At 46.1% G+C, this 16803-nt stretch overlaps 1 protein-coding gene across 2 annotated transcripts in view; it reads left to right on the top strand.

Annotated features, from left to right (window-relative positions):
• The first annotated feature begins 580 nt into the window (after positions 1–580).
• Positions 581–16803, top strand: part of RCAN2 (regulator of calcineurin 2) — a 78611-nt gene continuing 62388 nt past the window's right edge. The window contains exons 1-2 of one of the 2 annotated variants that reach the window (XM_040554280.1): positions 581–725; positions 8102–8328. In XM_040554280.1, the coding sequence (XP_040410214.1) occupies positions 8104–8328 (225 nt within the window). In that variant the 5' untranslated portion in view covers positions 581–725; positions 8102–8103. Of the gene's footprint in view, positions 726–7929; positions 7950–8101; positions 8329–16803 lie in introns of those variants that run through there. The other variant, XM_040554281.1, reaches the window with a different exon arrangement.

Raw genomic sequence — 16803 nt, 5'->3', positions numbered from 1 at the left:
CTCACCTTCTCCTCATCCCCTGTGCAACCCACATCTCCCTACCCCATCCCACCTCACATCTCCATCTCACCTCCCTCATGTCTCCTCACCTCACCACCACCCGCCCCCACATCTCCTCACCCCCACCCCACATCTCCCTACCCCATCCCTCCCCACATCTCCTCACCTTATCCCACCGCACATTTCCTCACCCCATCCCACATCTCCTCAGCCCCATCCCACCTCACCCCAACATCTCCCTACCCCACCCCGCATCTCCTCACCCCCATCCTACCCTACATCTCCTCATGCCACATCCCCATACCACATCCCACCCCACATCTCCCTACCCCTTCTTTGGGGACGAGGTTCTGCCCCTTGTCCCTCCTCTGTCCCCATATGAGGTGCCCCCCTTGTCCCTCGTCCCCACACGAGGCGCCCCCATCCCCATCTCCCCCCTCTCCCCATCGCCAAGCGGCGGAGGGCGGGCGGCGTCCCCAGAGAGGGAGGGGGGGGCGAAGGAGGCGGGGCTAAGCACCCTCCTCCCATTCTTATTGGCCATCCCTCCTGCCTGTTTAGAGAAAGAGCGTTGCCGATTGGCTGGCGGCGTCCCCTGGCTGCCCGCCTTCTCCTCCACCTTCGCCTCAGCGGCGCGGGGCGGCCGCGGGCAGCAGCAGCAGGAGGAGAAGAGGAGGAGGAGAAGGGAGGAAGGGCGGCGGCCGAGGCCGAGCCAGCCTCAGCAGCAGGTAAGGACAGGGCAGGGCCGCTGCTGAGCCTTGAGCGGTTATGTAAGCGCCCTGCCCTCACGAGGGGCTCTGAGGGGTCCTGCCCCTGAAATGGCGGCGGGGCTGGGGGGGTCGCCTGGAAGCGCCCTGACCCCATAGTGTGGGCTGCTAGGCAGAGAGGAGCAGCCCCTCAGGGATATCCCCGCCTCAGGGCTCTGCCGCCGCCCTTAAAAGGGTCGTGGCACTGCGGTGTGTGGGGTTTGTCTCCTCAGGGGACGGGGTGTGGGGAGGCGGTGCGGCCGGAGGAGCCCCGCAGGTGGGGATGGAGCCGTCGTGTCCCCGCTTGGGAGCTGCTGAGGTGGGTTTTGGGGTGAGATTTGGGGTGTGTGTGCTGCTTGGCTCCTGGTCACCCTTTGGGAGATGAAAACTTTTCCGTGGAAAGGCAGAGCTACTGCTGGGACCCTGCTTTGTTGGGACCCGTTATTGCAGCACGGAGTGTCCGTTGTGGGCAGGTGGAGGTGTGAGCTGTGGGGATATAAAACCATCACGAAGCCTGCTGGCACCTCACAAGAAAGCAGTGGATCCTCCTGCAGGTTGTCAGCTTTGGGAGCTGCCAACTCTTCGTAGCAGGAGCCATACAGAGGAGTCCTGTTCGTAAACTTCTGAGGGAGTTTTGGGCTGTGTGAGCTGGTTTCTGACCTATTCCAAACCTTATAGCATGTAGGCACACTCGGGGGCATTGCTTATCAGTGAAGATCTCTGTCATTGCACTGTGACCTTAAAGCTTTTTGGTTACATGTCACTTACGTGCACCAGCAGGAAATCCATTTAAAGAAACCAAGATTTTATTCCAAGCTATACCAAAACGTTTTTTAGATATTTAAAATGATTTTATAGCTCGAATGGCTTTCCTTTGGCTGTTCTGGAGAGCACTGCACGTCAGAATTGCACGTTTCCCCATCCTGACTGCTTATGAGCTGAAGCGAGCGGCGGCTCCCATCCCGCAGGGCAGCGCCCCGTGGAAGCGATCGCCCACCCTTCGTCATGCTGTGGCTGTCCTCACAGGGTCTGCTGTCTCCTATCGACTGTCTCCTGAGAGTTAAACACCGTGAATGGCTCCACTCGCATGCAGTTCTGACATGTGTGGGTTCTTCCTTTTTCCTCACGGCAGGGCAAGTTGGTTTGGGTAAGGAGTGGGGTATATCAGTGGGGTTTGTGGTAGGAGCTGAGAGCTGTCTAAGTGACCTCTGTGTGAGGTGCCAGGGCTGGCTGAAGGCCAGTGCCGCTGTAATGCCGTGTGCCCTTTTTAAAGCTGGCTCACTTTTAATACAGTAGCTTGAGGGGCGAGTAAAGGTGATCAAAAAGCTTATTCTTTGGGGTTTGGGTGGATTTTTGTTATCTGAATACATTAACAGTGCCGTGGAAGCTCTTATGTCTGATTAATCCTAGCCTAACTTCTTGACCTTAAATCACAAAATCATCTCTCCTGATGTCATCTCGGGTGTCGTCTTCCCATTGTGGTACGGGGCTGGGGTCTTGACTTAGTAGGGCTGAGCACCAGTGTCTGCTGGCTTGTTCCCCCATGGCTGGGGATATGGGTTGCTTGGCAAGCCAGCACCTGCTGAGCTCCTTTACTACTCATATGCCCTGGCGTGGGAGGCACACGGGAGCCTTTTGAGCCACTTGCAGGTCTTGAACAGCTTGAGCTGGCCAGCCCTGCTTTAGATGAATAAAAGTGAATAGCCCCTTTGGATGCTAAAAGCCTCCAAAAATAGTTACAAAGGCTCAGCTAAATTTAATACAGCTCTAATGTCAATGGAAAGGATTAGAACATTTGGGATTTGTAACAGTTAGCATAAAAAAAAAAAATCTTCTTCCTCATAACTCTGCCCCTTCTGTAACAGGAATAGTGGAGATGGGCGCTATTTTTGTGTGGTGCCGTCCAAAAGGGAGCTAAAATGTGCCAGTAATTTGTGTGGCTGTGAGGGGAACAGTCAGTGCCCAGGTGGGGGATGCAGGGGAGAAGCTTCAGGGAAGGGTGACTGCAGTCTGTTGCTTTGTGAACTGCAGCAGTTCATTAGTGCTGTCTCACAAGGTCCCATTCTGCTCTCTAATTAAGTAACATGTCTCCATTTCAGTCCACGGGGGCGTTCCATAGTGAAGAATTAGCAGCGTATGAAAATAATGCTAACCTCCAGTGTTCATTTTACAGAATGGAATGAAATTTCGGTAGGCTATTGCCATCTGAACTTCCCGCTACACTCGTGTCTTCTGTGTGGCTCCAGTTGGCTTCAACAGGCACTGCATCCTTAAGCTAACGCTAAGGAAACGGGTAACTCCTCTTCCATTAACTCATTGAATAATTCAAGTAAAACATTTTCCTTGTTTCAGGAAAATCTTACTTGGGCAGCTTTCAATTTATTTTTCTCCCATCTGTTAGAATTACAGTAAAACTTGCTTGCTTTTAGTGGGAGCAGAGGCAGGATCCCTGCACTTGCCTTGGACCCTTCTTAAAAACAAACAAAACCACAAAACACAACTGCAACTTGATTGCTTTGTTTTTTTCCAAATTTTCTCGATTCCTGTAGATTACTGTTTGCAGTCAGAACTCAATAATAGCTTTAGTTTACAGTGATTATATTTAAAGCTTCTATTTGTAACATTTTGTTTGCTTTATGCTATTTTTAGTCTTGTTGTTTGTCATGGCAAGCAGTGTTTAATAATAATAATAAAAGTAAAGTTTCCTAGCAATTTGAAGAGATACGTGCCTGTTTCTTGATGTCCCCAAGGGGTTCTTTTACAAAAACTCTTGAGACAGGAAAATGGTCACTGAGGAAATTCATTTCCATAAATAAAGCGGATAAATCTATACACGTGTGGTCAGATTTAAGCAACTGGTCCTTTGAAACACGTTAGGATGTGGTGAAAACTTCAGGTGTGTGATGTTTTGAGCTACTGCAAACGACAAGCTCTTGCACCCCTTGACCACAGGAGGAGAAATGGGAAATAATTTCTGCCAGCACGAAGTGAAGCAGCCTGCAGGTGAATTGCACAGAAGTAACAAGGAGATGGCCCATAGGGTCTGGAAGGGGAGTGGCTCATGCAATTTCCCAAAGGTTAACAGAACCGGTTATTGGGATACTCTTATCCGTGTAGTGTACGGTGACTTCTTGTTTGAAGGTGTAGGGTCAAAACCCGACACAAAATTCAGAAATAAGACTGAGGAACACAGATGACATGCAGGTGAGCTTCATTTGAAGGGGATACATTCAAGTGCCAAGCTGTGAGTATTGGCTAATGGCTACATGAACTTGGGTTTATTTTGTTTGTGTCCTGGTGTCTGGGTCCTGCTGTGGAATTTACTTGTGTGGTCCCAGGTTGTGGTGTTGCTGACCAAATTTCTTATCGTTGTAGGTGCTGGATGATGCCTTAGCATTGCTGGATTGTTTATATGGCATTACCATTTCTTTTAAATTCCGTGTGACAACGTCTGGTCTCTTAAGCATTTGAAAAAAATCTTGATTTGGAGAGGGAGAAGCAAAACTCCTTACTTTTATAAAGTAAAACGAGAGGGGTTTACCCTTGCCTGGATGACTTTCCAGGTTTTTGTGAAAATATAAAAGGAACCATGAAAAATGGTCCATGGGAAATGTGGCTTACTCTGTCAGAAGCCATGGAAAGGAGCTTTAATATAAATGGAAACGTGATTCAGTGATTGTACTGTTGTTGCATATAGGATGACGCTCAATTGTGTTTATGTATAGCAATCCAGTTCATGGAGTAAACGTGAATTAGAATTAATTATTTTAGGGAATTTGAAATCTAAATTCTTTTGTTCTAAATTGGAATAATTGGAAAGAGTATTTTTGGCAGGACTTCTGAAGTGGCTGAGCAAACTCGGGGAAAAAAAAAGCCTCAAAGTAACACAACAGCAGCAAAACACATGAGTTTTAAGGTTTTTGATAGACATAGTGAAGGCTCTGTAGCTATGACTTGTATTATATACGTCTAAATTTATAAATAATGCCGAAAAGGTAAGAATTCCCACTCATGACTAGCTGAGAATAACTTGTGATATGGTGATCTGTTATGAAGTTAATGCAGAGCTGTGAAAGCTCAGATCGTAACTTCGTGAGTGCTTTGAGTAGATTTGTTGCTGCAAAATACAATCCTAACCTCTGCTGTGACCTGCCCATTCCCAAACTTTGGTGGCCTCTTCTATTTTTGTCTCTTTTTTCTTTCCTTTTTTTTTTTCTTTCAGTTAACTTCCCAGTGGGTTTATTGGAGTTACAAAACCAAACTTTTTTTCCTTAGGCAAAGTCAGTAAACGTTGTGTTTTGTATCAGCTGTATGGATGGTGTGGCTGTGCCATGAAGCGGAGCAGAAGATGCTTTCCCCAGCACAGGAGGTGGTGAGGAGCTGTCTCTGTGCTGAGAGCAGCTGGTGCTGGAAGCGGGCAGCCTGAGGTGATGGATTGTGTTGCATCTTTTGGCAGAAGTGCTGGTTTATCCAGTTGGAGACTGAATTTACAGCCCAAGGGTTTGAAGTGTGCCAGCAAATGCTGTTGATCGAAGTGCGTTTGTCCTCCCTGATTATCATTGGGCTCAGGCTCATTGGCAGTTTATTTCTTTCGGGGAGCGTTAGCGAGATTTCTTTTTAATCGTGGTGCCATGCTTGATCCTGTGCGGTACGCTCCCTGTTTTTCACACACTTTACTTTGCTGTACGAAGCTACTCCATGCACATACTCCTAATTGTGCAGGACAGCAAATCTGTCTCAAGAACGGACTGAAAAAAGGAGCGAGCTTTCCTCTTGCTTACAGAGCTTCAGCAGAGCAAAACTGCTGTCACGCAGTGTTGGAAGAATATTTGTTAGCTTGTGATCTCAGACGAACTGTGAAGCTGTATGTTGGAGAACTGCCTGCTGTGCTGCGTACTTGTTTCCTTGGTACTAGCTCAGGTGGTCAGGAACCTGAATGCTGTTGTAACTCCGACTTCCCTGTTGTAACTCCAAATTCTCCTCTGTTTAGCGGCTCGCTAAACAAGCTGTAGCTTTGCTCAGTTCCTAACTTTATAATACGACTCTCCCAGGAAAAGAAAAAAAAAGCTCTTCAGTGAAGAAGCCTGGAGACTTTTCAGACTTCTGGCCATGTATTAAGATCCCTTACTTGTTTGCAAGCCCTAATAGATTTGTTATGCATCGGGGATTGGGAACAGGATGCATGCAATTTGTTGGCAGCCATAAAGTGATCTTTAACGTTACTGTTACACCTTGCAGTGAAACTGAAGATTATTCATTAGACTAAAAATTAGATCTGGAGAAAACAGCTAGCGTGCCTATGGAGAACAAACCAACAGCATCTGTTGCTGTACGTTGGCTCGAAGTCCCGTTCAGCCACCAGGTTCCTGTTTTGTCACATCCTAGGAGATTCTTGCGGACCCTAAACTTCACTCCTCCCAGTTGTTTCATCTCTTCCTCATCGCTAGAACGCCTGTTGGGTGTTAATTCATACGGGGACTTCCTATGGCCCCTGAGATTCAGCTCGCATCTTCTTTAACCTCCTGAGTCTGTTGTGTAAGGTTGCTGTTGAAGCATCCCTCTGCTGAGTGGGCTCTTCCAGCTTAATGCTTGCGTCCGGGGGAAGGGGCTTGCCCAGTGTGACTGTAAAATACCCCGTAGCTCCGCTGACTGCAAGTAATTTGCCTGTTGGGAATTAAAGACTTCATGCTCATTAGGAAGTCTGCTTTACCACGTAAGTTGTATTTGGTAACATATGGAGCTCGAGGCTTATTTTGTAAACCTAAAAGCAATGAATGTAATCTTAGTGCGAGCTAGGCGTGATGGCAAACAGGCACAGAGGTTACTGTTTGGAGTAAATGACCTATTGATATTTCTTGCTAGAGTTGGGACGTGTTCTGAACCTAAGTTTTTTTTCCCAAATATTGGCTGCTGTGAGGGTTTCTTTATAGCACTTCCCTGGGTGTGCTCACACTGAAGTGTACAGTCAGGCTGTGCTGGTGTCGGGCTGAGCTGGCAAAAATACCGGTGAGGATTTGAGAGCTGAAAACCTGTCCTCGGGGTGACGCAGGACCAGAGGGAATTAACCCGAGGCTTTTGTAGTGCCCCCCGCTTTCTTACAGCGCTGCATCCTTGTCTTGTTTTGCTGTGCCCTATTAACAGGTACGTGACTGTACCTCTGGACAAGGGCCTGGCCTGGCCTTGTGGGTTGGACTATTGAGATCAAGTCTAAAGAAGCCCCAGGGCTTGACTTTTGGGACAGCAGTTGTGCAAACTGTAGTTGAACCAAAACTTACAACTATTACTAGAGAGCAGCAAGCATGCAGTAGCACAAGGGCAAGTCTGAAGCAGGTGAGCGTGCTGTATTTATATAACTCTAACCTCTTACGTTACGAGGAGAGAACAAAGCCACTGATTGCATGTTGTTACTGCAAGAAACATCAGTAGGAGGGTGTTAATCATTCCTCTGCGTTGCTTCTAGTCGGCTTATGGGGAGCTCTAGGGAGGCTACAGGCAGGAGCTGGTTTAGTACACCTGTACTAGAGGCTGGGCCAGTCACTGTAAATACCTGAATTTACACTTACGAACATACTGATGATTAATTGGACATTCCCGTGCTCCAGTTTGATTCCTGTACCAACAGTAGGGATACTGTTTGATGTATGAGCCTGTTCTGGGTCCTACAGTGTCTCTTAGAATGATTTTTCTAACTCAGATGGATGTGGGGGTAAAGCCTCCAAAGATAGCAGGATTTTCCTAAAAAGCGATAAGAATTATCGCTTGGGTCCACTTTTCACTCGCTTCATTGTTTGCTTCCTAATGTCATTAGCAATTTTTCTGTTCCCATTTTAATGGGGATGGAAAAACAGAGTACATTCTGTCCTCGAACTGCACCCAAAAATGGGCTTTTTTCTCTGTAATGTGTCTTAGTTGTGCTGATTTTCTTGATGTTTTTTGTGCTAATGCTGCTTTTCAACAGGGTAATCTTTATTCCTTTGAGGTGAAGCTTGGTGTCACTTTCGAAATGTGTTCTTCTCATCCAGTGCATTACACTCTTTCTCTAGGCCGCCTGCGAGCTCAGCAGCACCAGCCTGCCTTCCCAGGAACACACGGGACTTTCTTAAACCCAAATCCAACACAGTGTTTTCTTACAGGGACTGAAGTCATGCCTCCTTTCTGGATGTGTTCAGCGGCTTGTGCTGATACTGTTAGGCCTTTGCCATGCTAGTAAGTGAGATGACAGCCAAGTCCCTCTCTGAGCCTCGGTGAAAGTGGAATATACTTCCTACGACTTAAGCCCCGAGCTAAGAATTTCTATATTTGTGTACATACAATTTTAAAGTGTAACATAACCGTGTCTCTCTTCTCCATGCTGCTAGGGATGAGGGGAGACTCGTACTTCTTTGGCATGAGAGGCCTCGGCCACTACGGCTGCATCCCGGAGGATGGAGGACACTTCTTGCTCTACTCTATCAATGGCGACAACGACTTAAAGAGGTGTTTTACAGAAGAAGATTTCCACGAAATACTTGACTTCAACGATCTCCCGAATTCTCTCTTTGCTTGTAATGTTCACCAGTCGGTGTTTGAAAGCGAGGACAGTAAGGTACCGTGCCAGTTTCCGTACTTTCAGTAGAAGAGAAACATACGACTTGTGTGATGTTTGTGTTGGTTGCAGTTTCAAGGGAACAGAAATGAGATAATCTGTCATGTGCAAAGCAACTGGATTGCATATGAGGTTTTTTTTCAGGTGGGCAACAATGCTCTACTATGATCTTTGTTGATTTCAAGAGCCTAAAAGCCCTTTTGCCAACTACAGTGAACAAAAATGTTTTTCTCCCGTTCAGGTTTGCAGAATACTGAAATGTGGGTGCGTGTCTCCATAGCAACTGTAGTCGCAGTCATGATGGAGGTGGCAAAGTTAAACACATGAAAGCGGGTTCCTCTTGCTTGCTTGTCACATACTGCTGCAATGGGAGGCTGCCTTACCTGTGTTTTCTCAAAGGTTTTAAGTTTTTTCTTGCCTGAAAGACCTAAAATGAGTGCTAGTGGAACAAAGAAAAGAGGAACTGCGTGAGAATATTTTCCAACTCTGCAATTAGCCTAAAAGAGAATGGCTGAAACAATATATGCTTCTTGAATAAAAAACCAAAACAACAACAACAAAAAAACACACCACATTCTGCAGGATGCCTTTAGGTCATGTTTCTAAGCTTGGAATTCTTCCTGATAGAGATGTCAGGAATATCAAACTGGCATTATTGTCTGATGAAGTCAGGGCTAATAAGTCGGGGCACATCTGAAGCTACTTAACTTTTTTGTCCAGAATATTTAATTTGGACACAAGCAGGTGGCAGTGAGGATGAGTTTTGGCTGGAACTGGCTGATAAAACTGCGGATTTGCTGGGGTGGACGCAAAGCCAGGAAGGACGAGAGGCCTTTGTAATAGCAGGGAAGTTACCACATGAAAGGAAAACAGAACAGGGCTTCTAGGGATGCAGGCTTTCTGTTAGAGATGCTGGAAGTGCCATTTGTTGAGGCTAGGCAAGTGCCATTGTTTGCAGTGTTTTGGTTTCTTTTTTTAGATTCTTTTGTATTCCATAGTGATGTCTTGTGTATGTTTGAGTAATGCAGATGAAAAGGGAGTAAAAGTTGAGATACAATCATTTTGTGTAGTGCTGTGGTACTTATATATTTTTTAAAAGTCCTACACTCTAAACTGCAGTCTTGGAAAACAGCACATCATTTTATTCTGTTGCAGTCCTCTTGCTCATAAGCACCATACATTTATGTTGTGCCATTTTGTGGAATTTAACAAACCAGTAAACATTTTCCACTTTAGTAAAGTTCATTATGCATATTTTAGAGGTTTGGGAATGCCTTCCTAGGTATTTCTGACTTTAAAAGGCTCTGAAAGTACAGTTTCAAAGGAAGACGACAAAAGCCTGCCTAGAACTAGAGAATCTCTCTTGCCCCTGCAGAGATTCTGTCCCCACGCGCTTCTGAGCTTCCCTCTTTTTGAGGGCTGCGTTCTGGTGGGGGCTTAGTTAGAAAATAGGATGGGAGATTATGTAAGTACGTGGGATGGCAATCCCCGTGGACTTGCAGGACTTAAGGATTTGTCTTAAGAGCAGCAGCTGGGTTGTGGAGGTGTCCCCTGTTCCGTGTCCGTAAACTGTCCGTCGGTGACGTGGATCGAACGGCTCTGTTTGCAGGTAAGTACTTACTCTGCTAAGTCTATATTTAGATGGGATTACCTCAGGTTTCTCATTAAATACAAGGACCTGGGGAGCTGATTATGACTTTTATTATTCCTGTAGAACACATACTTGCGTTCCCAGTTGATTTGTACTCATAATCCTTTCTATTATTAACTGTTGCTACAGGATAAAGGCACACATGATTTCAATAGGAAATATTGTCAAGTTACGAACTTAAACATTTAAAAATCTCAAACAATCACAATTAATAAATACTGCTAACGATTTATATCATTAATTATATATTGATCCAACTAATCCACAGTGGTACACTAACTCTTACTGCTGTAGTTTGCTCTTTTAAAAGAACGTACTACAGTAATTATTAAATCTGCAGGAGGTTTTTTTTACCAACTTTGCAGAAAGTAAAGCTTTTGCAGTATCTTTGACTTTATGTACTTGGAGGAAAAAAGAGATTTGAATGGTTCAGCAGCTGCAAGTTAGCTTGAAGAGAAACTTGCCAGTATGAATGGCTATTTTGATTTGGCGTGCAAACTTGCTGCATAAACAAAGCTTAAATATATAAGCTTCTGAGCAGCAATAGTCACGTAAAGGATTCACACTGACAGCTTTAACACTGCGTTACCTGAAGTGTTACAGAAGCTGAGCTGTCAAATTGAAGCTTTTAACACATAAATAACCAAGCAAGAGGCTTGCTAAAGTGTTTCAAAGTGAGTGCCTTAAATATTTTTGTTTTAATTTGAAGGCATGTAGCTACTCTGTATCGCATCCAGGGTGAATTCCAGTTTGTGCTTGGGGCGGCCTTGGGGGAACTTGGCTGCAGGTACACCTGCGCTGTGGATAAGCTGATTTGCTTCATCTGCCCTTAGCATGCCTTGTATCAGGTGCACCCTTTCAGCAATGCCACGGGGTCATAAAGCGCTTGTTAGGAAGCCTCCTGCCCTGCCTGTGCACGGGGATGCTGGCAGCTGAAGGTACCTTCTTCCTCTGACCGTGAGGAGTTCTTACAGCAGTGTCAGGCCGGGCTCGAGTCTTCTCCTGGTTGGCACCCTCAGGTCTCTGCCTGAACAGAGGGACTCTTTTAGACCTGTATTCTAGGCAAAAAATCTCAACTAGGGCCCAGGGAGTGCCTTGGACAGCTGGGTTGGTGATACGGGTATTTGAGGGTTTACACGGGGTGGTGTAGCAGCTTCAGTGCACTAACAGCTCCCTACGACTGAAGGAAGGCTGTTATTTTTTTATTTATCCACATAAACAGCTTTCTTCTTCTTAAAGTCAAATTGTATGTTCTTCACAACGTGATTAGAAAATGCTGTGCTTTTTAGGTAGGTTTTAACGCAAAACAAAGGCCTGAAGAATTAAATTAACGGGGCTTTTGCAAAGCTGGGATCAAATTTGTCTGTGTCCCCATCATTGTCTTGTATTCTTTATTTGTTTTGGCATATAACCAGTTAGTGGAAGGGGTGGGTTTTGTTTATTTTGGAGCTTACAGCACTGCCCTGCTCGGGTCACAGAAGTCTTATTTTGAAAGAAATTAAAAATAAAATTACTCCTAAATCCTGGGATTTGTCGCATGTCTCCAGGGGGAAAAACTGGTGGGACTCGTTATGTTAGCAAGATATGGCAAAATTGAGACTGTTATTTTTGGCTGACAGAGGGACTGCGGGGAGGTGCTGCTGCTTTTATCTTTCCAGATAACCCAGTCGTGAAGAGCCAAAGGGCACGGCTCTGCTCCTGAGGGTGGAAATGCGTTCATTTAACTGTTAATTGCAACGTGCAGCCCCCGGGCTTTCCAGATAATAACAAAAGCACAGCGAAAGTGTTAAATGTACATCACCGTGTTGTAAAACCGTCCTTTTGTAACTCCTGTACTGTGACTGTAACCTCCTCCAGGCTGAAACCGGTAAGCACGCTGTCATAGTGAGGCGTCTTCGGCTCTGTAAGATGCTGTAATGCCTTGGGAGATGCTTACTCAGATATGTCACTATTAGAATACGCTTACATGAGGGGCAGATGCGTTTCCTTGGGTTGTTTAAGGCTGCAAGCTCTTCTTTTCTCACTGTTTTGGTTCAAGCTGGAAGCAGCACCTACTAAAGCCAAGAGTTACTCAGATAAAGAATGATTAATCAGTTTCCAAGCAACTTAGTTATGGTGGAGCTGCCTAGGAAATGAGAGCCGAAGTCGTTATTATTATTATTTTTCTGCATTTAAAAAAAAAAACAAAAAACATGGCCAAATGTGCCCAATTCTGGGCTCCCCACTGTGAAAGAGACGCGGACTTATCATGGGGAGCCCAGCAAAGGGCAGGTAAGATTTGCAGCACCTCTCCCACGGGGAGATGCTGAGAGCTGGGACTCTGCTGGAGCAGAGGAGGCTCCGGGGGCGCTCCCCCATGGCCGTCAGTACCCGCAGGGAGGTGCGGAGAGGCCGGAGCCGGGCTCTGCTCAGCGGTGCCCAGGGCCAGGCCCAGAGGCCCCGGGCCCAGCCTGGAGCCCCGGCGGCTCCCCCTGCCCCTCAGGCAGCACTGCTGGGCTGGGCGGGTGCCGGAGCCCTGGCACGGGCTGCCCCGAGAGGGGCCAGGGGCTGCTCCTTGGAGAGCCCCCCGAGCCCAGGGACGTGGGGCTGGGCCCCCCAGCCATGCTGCAATTCTGTGTGTTGAAGAGCGATGAGCTCTCGTGCCTTTATTCTCCTGATGGGATGGGTTGGTGTGTTAATGCACAGCTGGGGAGTGAAGGTGATAAAAATGTGTTTCCTGAACTGTGAGCTTAGTGGAGTGGGGGGAAAGGGAGTAGAAAAGTCAAACTAAGTCAATGAAAACAGTAGTCCTACTTTAATGGAAGGACTTTATAATAAAAACAGCAGCTGTTTTTAGAGGGATTCTTTCCCGTTACAGCTTTACTGACATCTATTGGATGACTTCCTGATTTTCCTACAGCAGCCTGCATTAGACTCCCTTTGATTTTGCTTTAGCTTATCGAGCTCGGGCCTTGAGGAGGATTTAAGGTTATCTCAAGTGCGCGCCGGAAAACCTGTCCGAGGACGATGCTTTACAAGAGCTCTGGCTTGGGGACCTATGTTCCTCTGTTCTTGCATTCAGCTTTCTCAACCAAGCAGATCTTCGTGCTCCTACGGCTGTGTTTACAGCGCAGTAAAAGGCGTTGGACAGCTGAGTGGCCTGCTGTGTTGTCTTTAACTTTTATGTGTTACTCCTGGAACAGAAACTTCCTCCCGATGCTTTCTGACTCTGGAGCATGCAGTGAAACGGGTCTGCCTGTTCAGTGCTCCTTCTAAACAAAGTGGAGCCGGCGTGTCTGCTGCCATGCATGAGATGTTTCTTTGGTTCCCTTTTCCTACAGGCTAATTCGGGATGATGCTGTCGGAGGCAGGCTTTGTTTCTGCAGGGGGAGACTTACTCCTCTGGCCTTTGCTTTTAAAATCTGGATTGTGAAGTCTGAACCTCTTTGGCCATATTACATCACTGAAGCCTCTAGGTGTTGAGTCATCATTGTATTTGGAGGGTGGCACGCTTCTTTTTATTCTAATATTAGTATTCAAGCCTGGCCCCAGTGGAAAGTCACCCTAGCAAGATGAAGTCACCGCTCCAAGGCTGGAATGGAATGCAGCCTTCGTTCTGCCTTCCTGGTACACTTGCTGTTGCTTTGTTTTACTTTCAGTTTTTCTACCTTTTAAGGTGGCTGTCTGCTGATACAATAATGTGATCAGAAGGTGCCACGTGGTGCAGGCTGGGGCTTGTGCTGTGGAATCTCTACTTCGTTTTGTTCTGTTTCGGACAGGGGATGAGTGTTACTCCCTATCATTCTGTATGAAAAACAAAATCCTTTAATATACGTTGTACGTGCATCCAGTAATAATAAACAAACACAGCTTGCACCAAAAGGCTGCAGAAGCAGTGTCCTTCGTGACTCGCAGCTGCCCTCTAGGAGTTGTCTTCCCCTCTTCTCTGGCAAGTGGTTTACAGACATCTAAGAGCAATTTTTGTGTGTTTTTTTCTTTTTTTTCTCCGGTGTGATCACAGAAGCTGTGATTGGCAGGTCCGTCTTGGAGCTGGCTCTGGTCTGACATGGGGCAGCTGCTGGGCTCTGCTCACAGAGACCCCCCCCTGCAGCCCCTCGCTACCAGGCCCTTGCCACCCAAACCCAGTGCATTAAAACATTGTCCCTTGTTCTGCCTGTGGGAGGTATGCAGAATACAACTCATTTCCAATGGCATTTGTCATTTACTGTGTAATTCATCTAACTCATCTCAAATCCTTCCTCTGTGATCTGATCCATACCTGTGCATTACAGTATTTCAACCAAAAAGATTTACAAGCTTTTTTGTTCTGCAGCTGAGGTCCCGTCCAATTTATGTGCTGGAGTGACAGTCTTTAATCATTCAGTCCTGCGATAAAAGTGCTTTCCGCAGTGTGACTGAATCGGTGTTCATCATTCGTAAATCTTCCTCTATTAACTTTTTGGGGTGCAGCTGCTGGACCTTTTAGTCAGTTGTGGTGACTGACAGAACGGGATGCTGACGTAACAGCTCCTGGGTGCACCTCTTGTTTCTGTGTTTTACTCACAGCTCGGTAGCGAGTACTGTCAGGAAGTGCAACGTGAGGGTGGACGTACTGCGCAGTATGAACCGTCTGAACAGGACTGCTGCTAAGATCCCAAAACTGGCTGGTAGCCCCTAGGACCACAGAACCACAGCAAGAGCAAGGTGCTGAGGTTTTACCGGAGAAAGGGCAACAGGGAAGTTGGCATTTGGGGATCTAAGACATGTTCGTTCTAATTCGGGGAAAGAAAATGAATGAATTGCTCTGATCAGAGTGCCTTGCTTATTCAGTATTTTCACATGTATTTATAAGGATGTTATTTAAAACTGTTCTTGTTGCTGTTAAGAGCCGCCTTTTGAGCGAGTTGTCTTACATATTTATACGTGTATATAGGGTCTGACACCAGTCTTTGAAATGATCTGCAGAATTTCTAATGGAACTGTAAGGAGTCATTAGCCTGGTCTGGTTTGAGCGTTCCTTCCTCTTCCTTCCCTCTCAGGTGGGCCTGCCTCGTACAGGCTTCAGTGTTTCTATTTTTCTGGAGCACTGCATCACCTTCCTGATTTGGTAGCCTTCAAAGAAGCATAAAGGGCATACTGAGACTGCGTGCGTACAGCAGCATGGCCAGGCTCAATCTGGGCACGTGCGCTGTTCTTATGGCAGCAGAAGGTATATTTGGCCAAAATTATCCCGTTGACATCCAGGAATTAGCAAGCTCCATATATTCCTCAATTCAACAAATGTTTAATTCCTACTCCCAGAAACGTTCTTTTAAAAAGAAACGAATAAAATATAAGCCGTGAGTATTTCTGGGCCCGAAATGCCTGTAACGTGGATGCTGTCTAACAATTCAGCCCATGCTTGGGGTGGTTTTCCCATCTGTGCTCAGGGTGCCTGGGAGCACAAATGCCCTTGCTTCAATGGGAGAACGCGCCTGGCACGAGCCCAACTGGGCTAAAGGTGGGACCCTATTTGCTGCTGTTGAAATCTGGAGCAGTGCTTCAAAGCATCTAGCTATACTGGTTGTTTGTAAGTCACTAAAATAAACTGATTGATGTTCTTTCCAGAGCCCATAATACGGCGGTTGCTGTCTGCTTTTTAAATTTGGAAACGTACTTTTCTCCTTAACAGCAGCTATGGAAAAATTCTTCTAGTATCAGCTTTTTGTGGTCATGCTCTACCCTGCAGCCTAGAGGGTTATCTCAAGAAACCAGGGGGGTGGGAAATCTTTCATGGGAAAGGACCATTCAGGGGACTTTTACAAAAAAAAAAAAAAAAAAAGAAAAAAAAATTTTCTTATCCATTCCTCTAAAATATTCAGAATTTTAAATAATGAGACATGTTCAGGTAGCTGTTGGTAAATTCATGCTGAGGGTTAGGAGGACCTGCTGTTGTGTCATGAGAAAGCGTGGGCTGTGAGAGCCAGAGGGAGCTGCAAGGTCTCGTCTGTAAGGCAGTAAAGAATTATTCCGATTTTAACTACTCCTTTCACTCACACAATGGACGCTGTAGGATAAACTGTGGGTAGGTCTCATCCAGATATCCCTAAACACTGAACAAATGTAGATTAAGATTCCACTTTGCAGTTGTCTGTCTCCTCTAATAGGTTGAACTAAATTCCTGCACTCAGATGCCTTTTGATCTCTGAGGAAGCCGAGGTCTGGCCTGGAGCACCGAGGCCAGTGTGCCTTTCTCTTAACCTGCTACCAGCACTGGCCAGGACGGGAGTTCAACCGAGGACATCGGCTGACAGAGAAGGCTTTCTTGTAGGTTTTATATTCCTTCTGATTATCCCATGCAAAAACGTGTGAGACTTTGTGTGTACATGGAATGCAGTCTTTTTTCCTGAGGATTATAGCAGGATGTGTTGCTTTCTGGGATGATGAGCAAGAGAATCTAGCAGCAATCTCTCCATGTGATTTTGTTATATTTACCAAGTTTTCTAAGTTGTCATATTTACCAAGTTTGAGAGGGTTTGATATATTATAACCGGTGCTGTTCTTGACCCGCTTTACTCCTGCTTTTTTCCCCTTTCCCTCAGCTGGCATTCTGAGGTGCAGCATGTTTTTTTTTATAAAGCCAGGAAGATGGATGCCAGGCTGCACTTGTTGTAGTAAAACAGCAATAATTTCCACAGGAACTTCCTTACACCTAACTGCAACTTATGTTGGCACAGTGTGTGGTAAAGAACCGAGTCAACCTTTCTGGTGTCTACTGATGCAAGAGCTGCGTCTTTCAAGGAAAAAGCTGCCTTGCTCTAGTTCATAGTAAACTCCTTGGTTTGTTCCACTAAGCAGGTCTTAAC

The sequence above is a fragment of the Cygnus olor genome, chromosome 3 (genome assembly GCF_009769625.2).
Source record: "Cygnus olor isolate bCygOlo1 chromosome 3, bCygOlo1.pri.v2, whole genome shotgun sequence".
Taxonomy (NCBI): domain Eukaryota; kingdom Metazoa; phylum Chordata; class Aves; order Anseriformes; family Anatidae; genus Cygnus; species Cygnus olor.
Note: the sequence above shows the minus strand (reverse complement) of the source record. Positions and strands in the feature narration are given on the sequence as shown.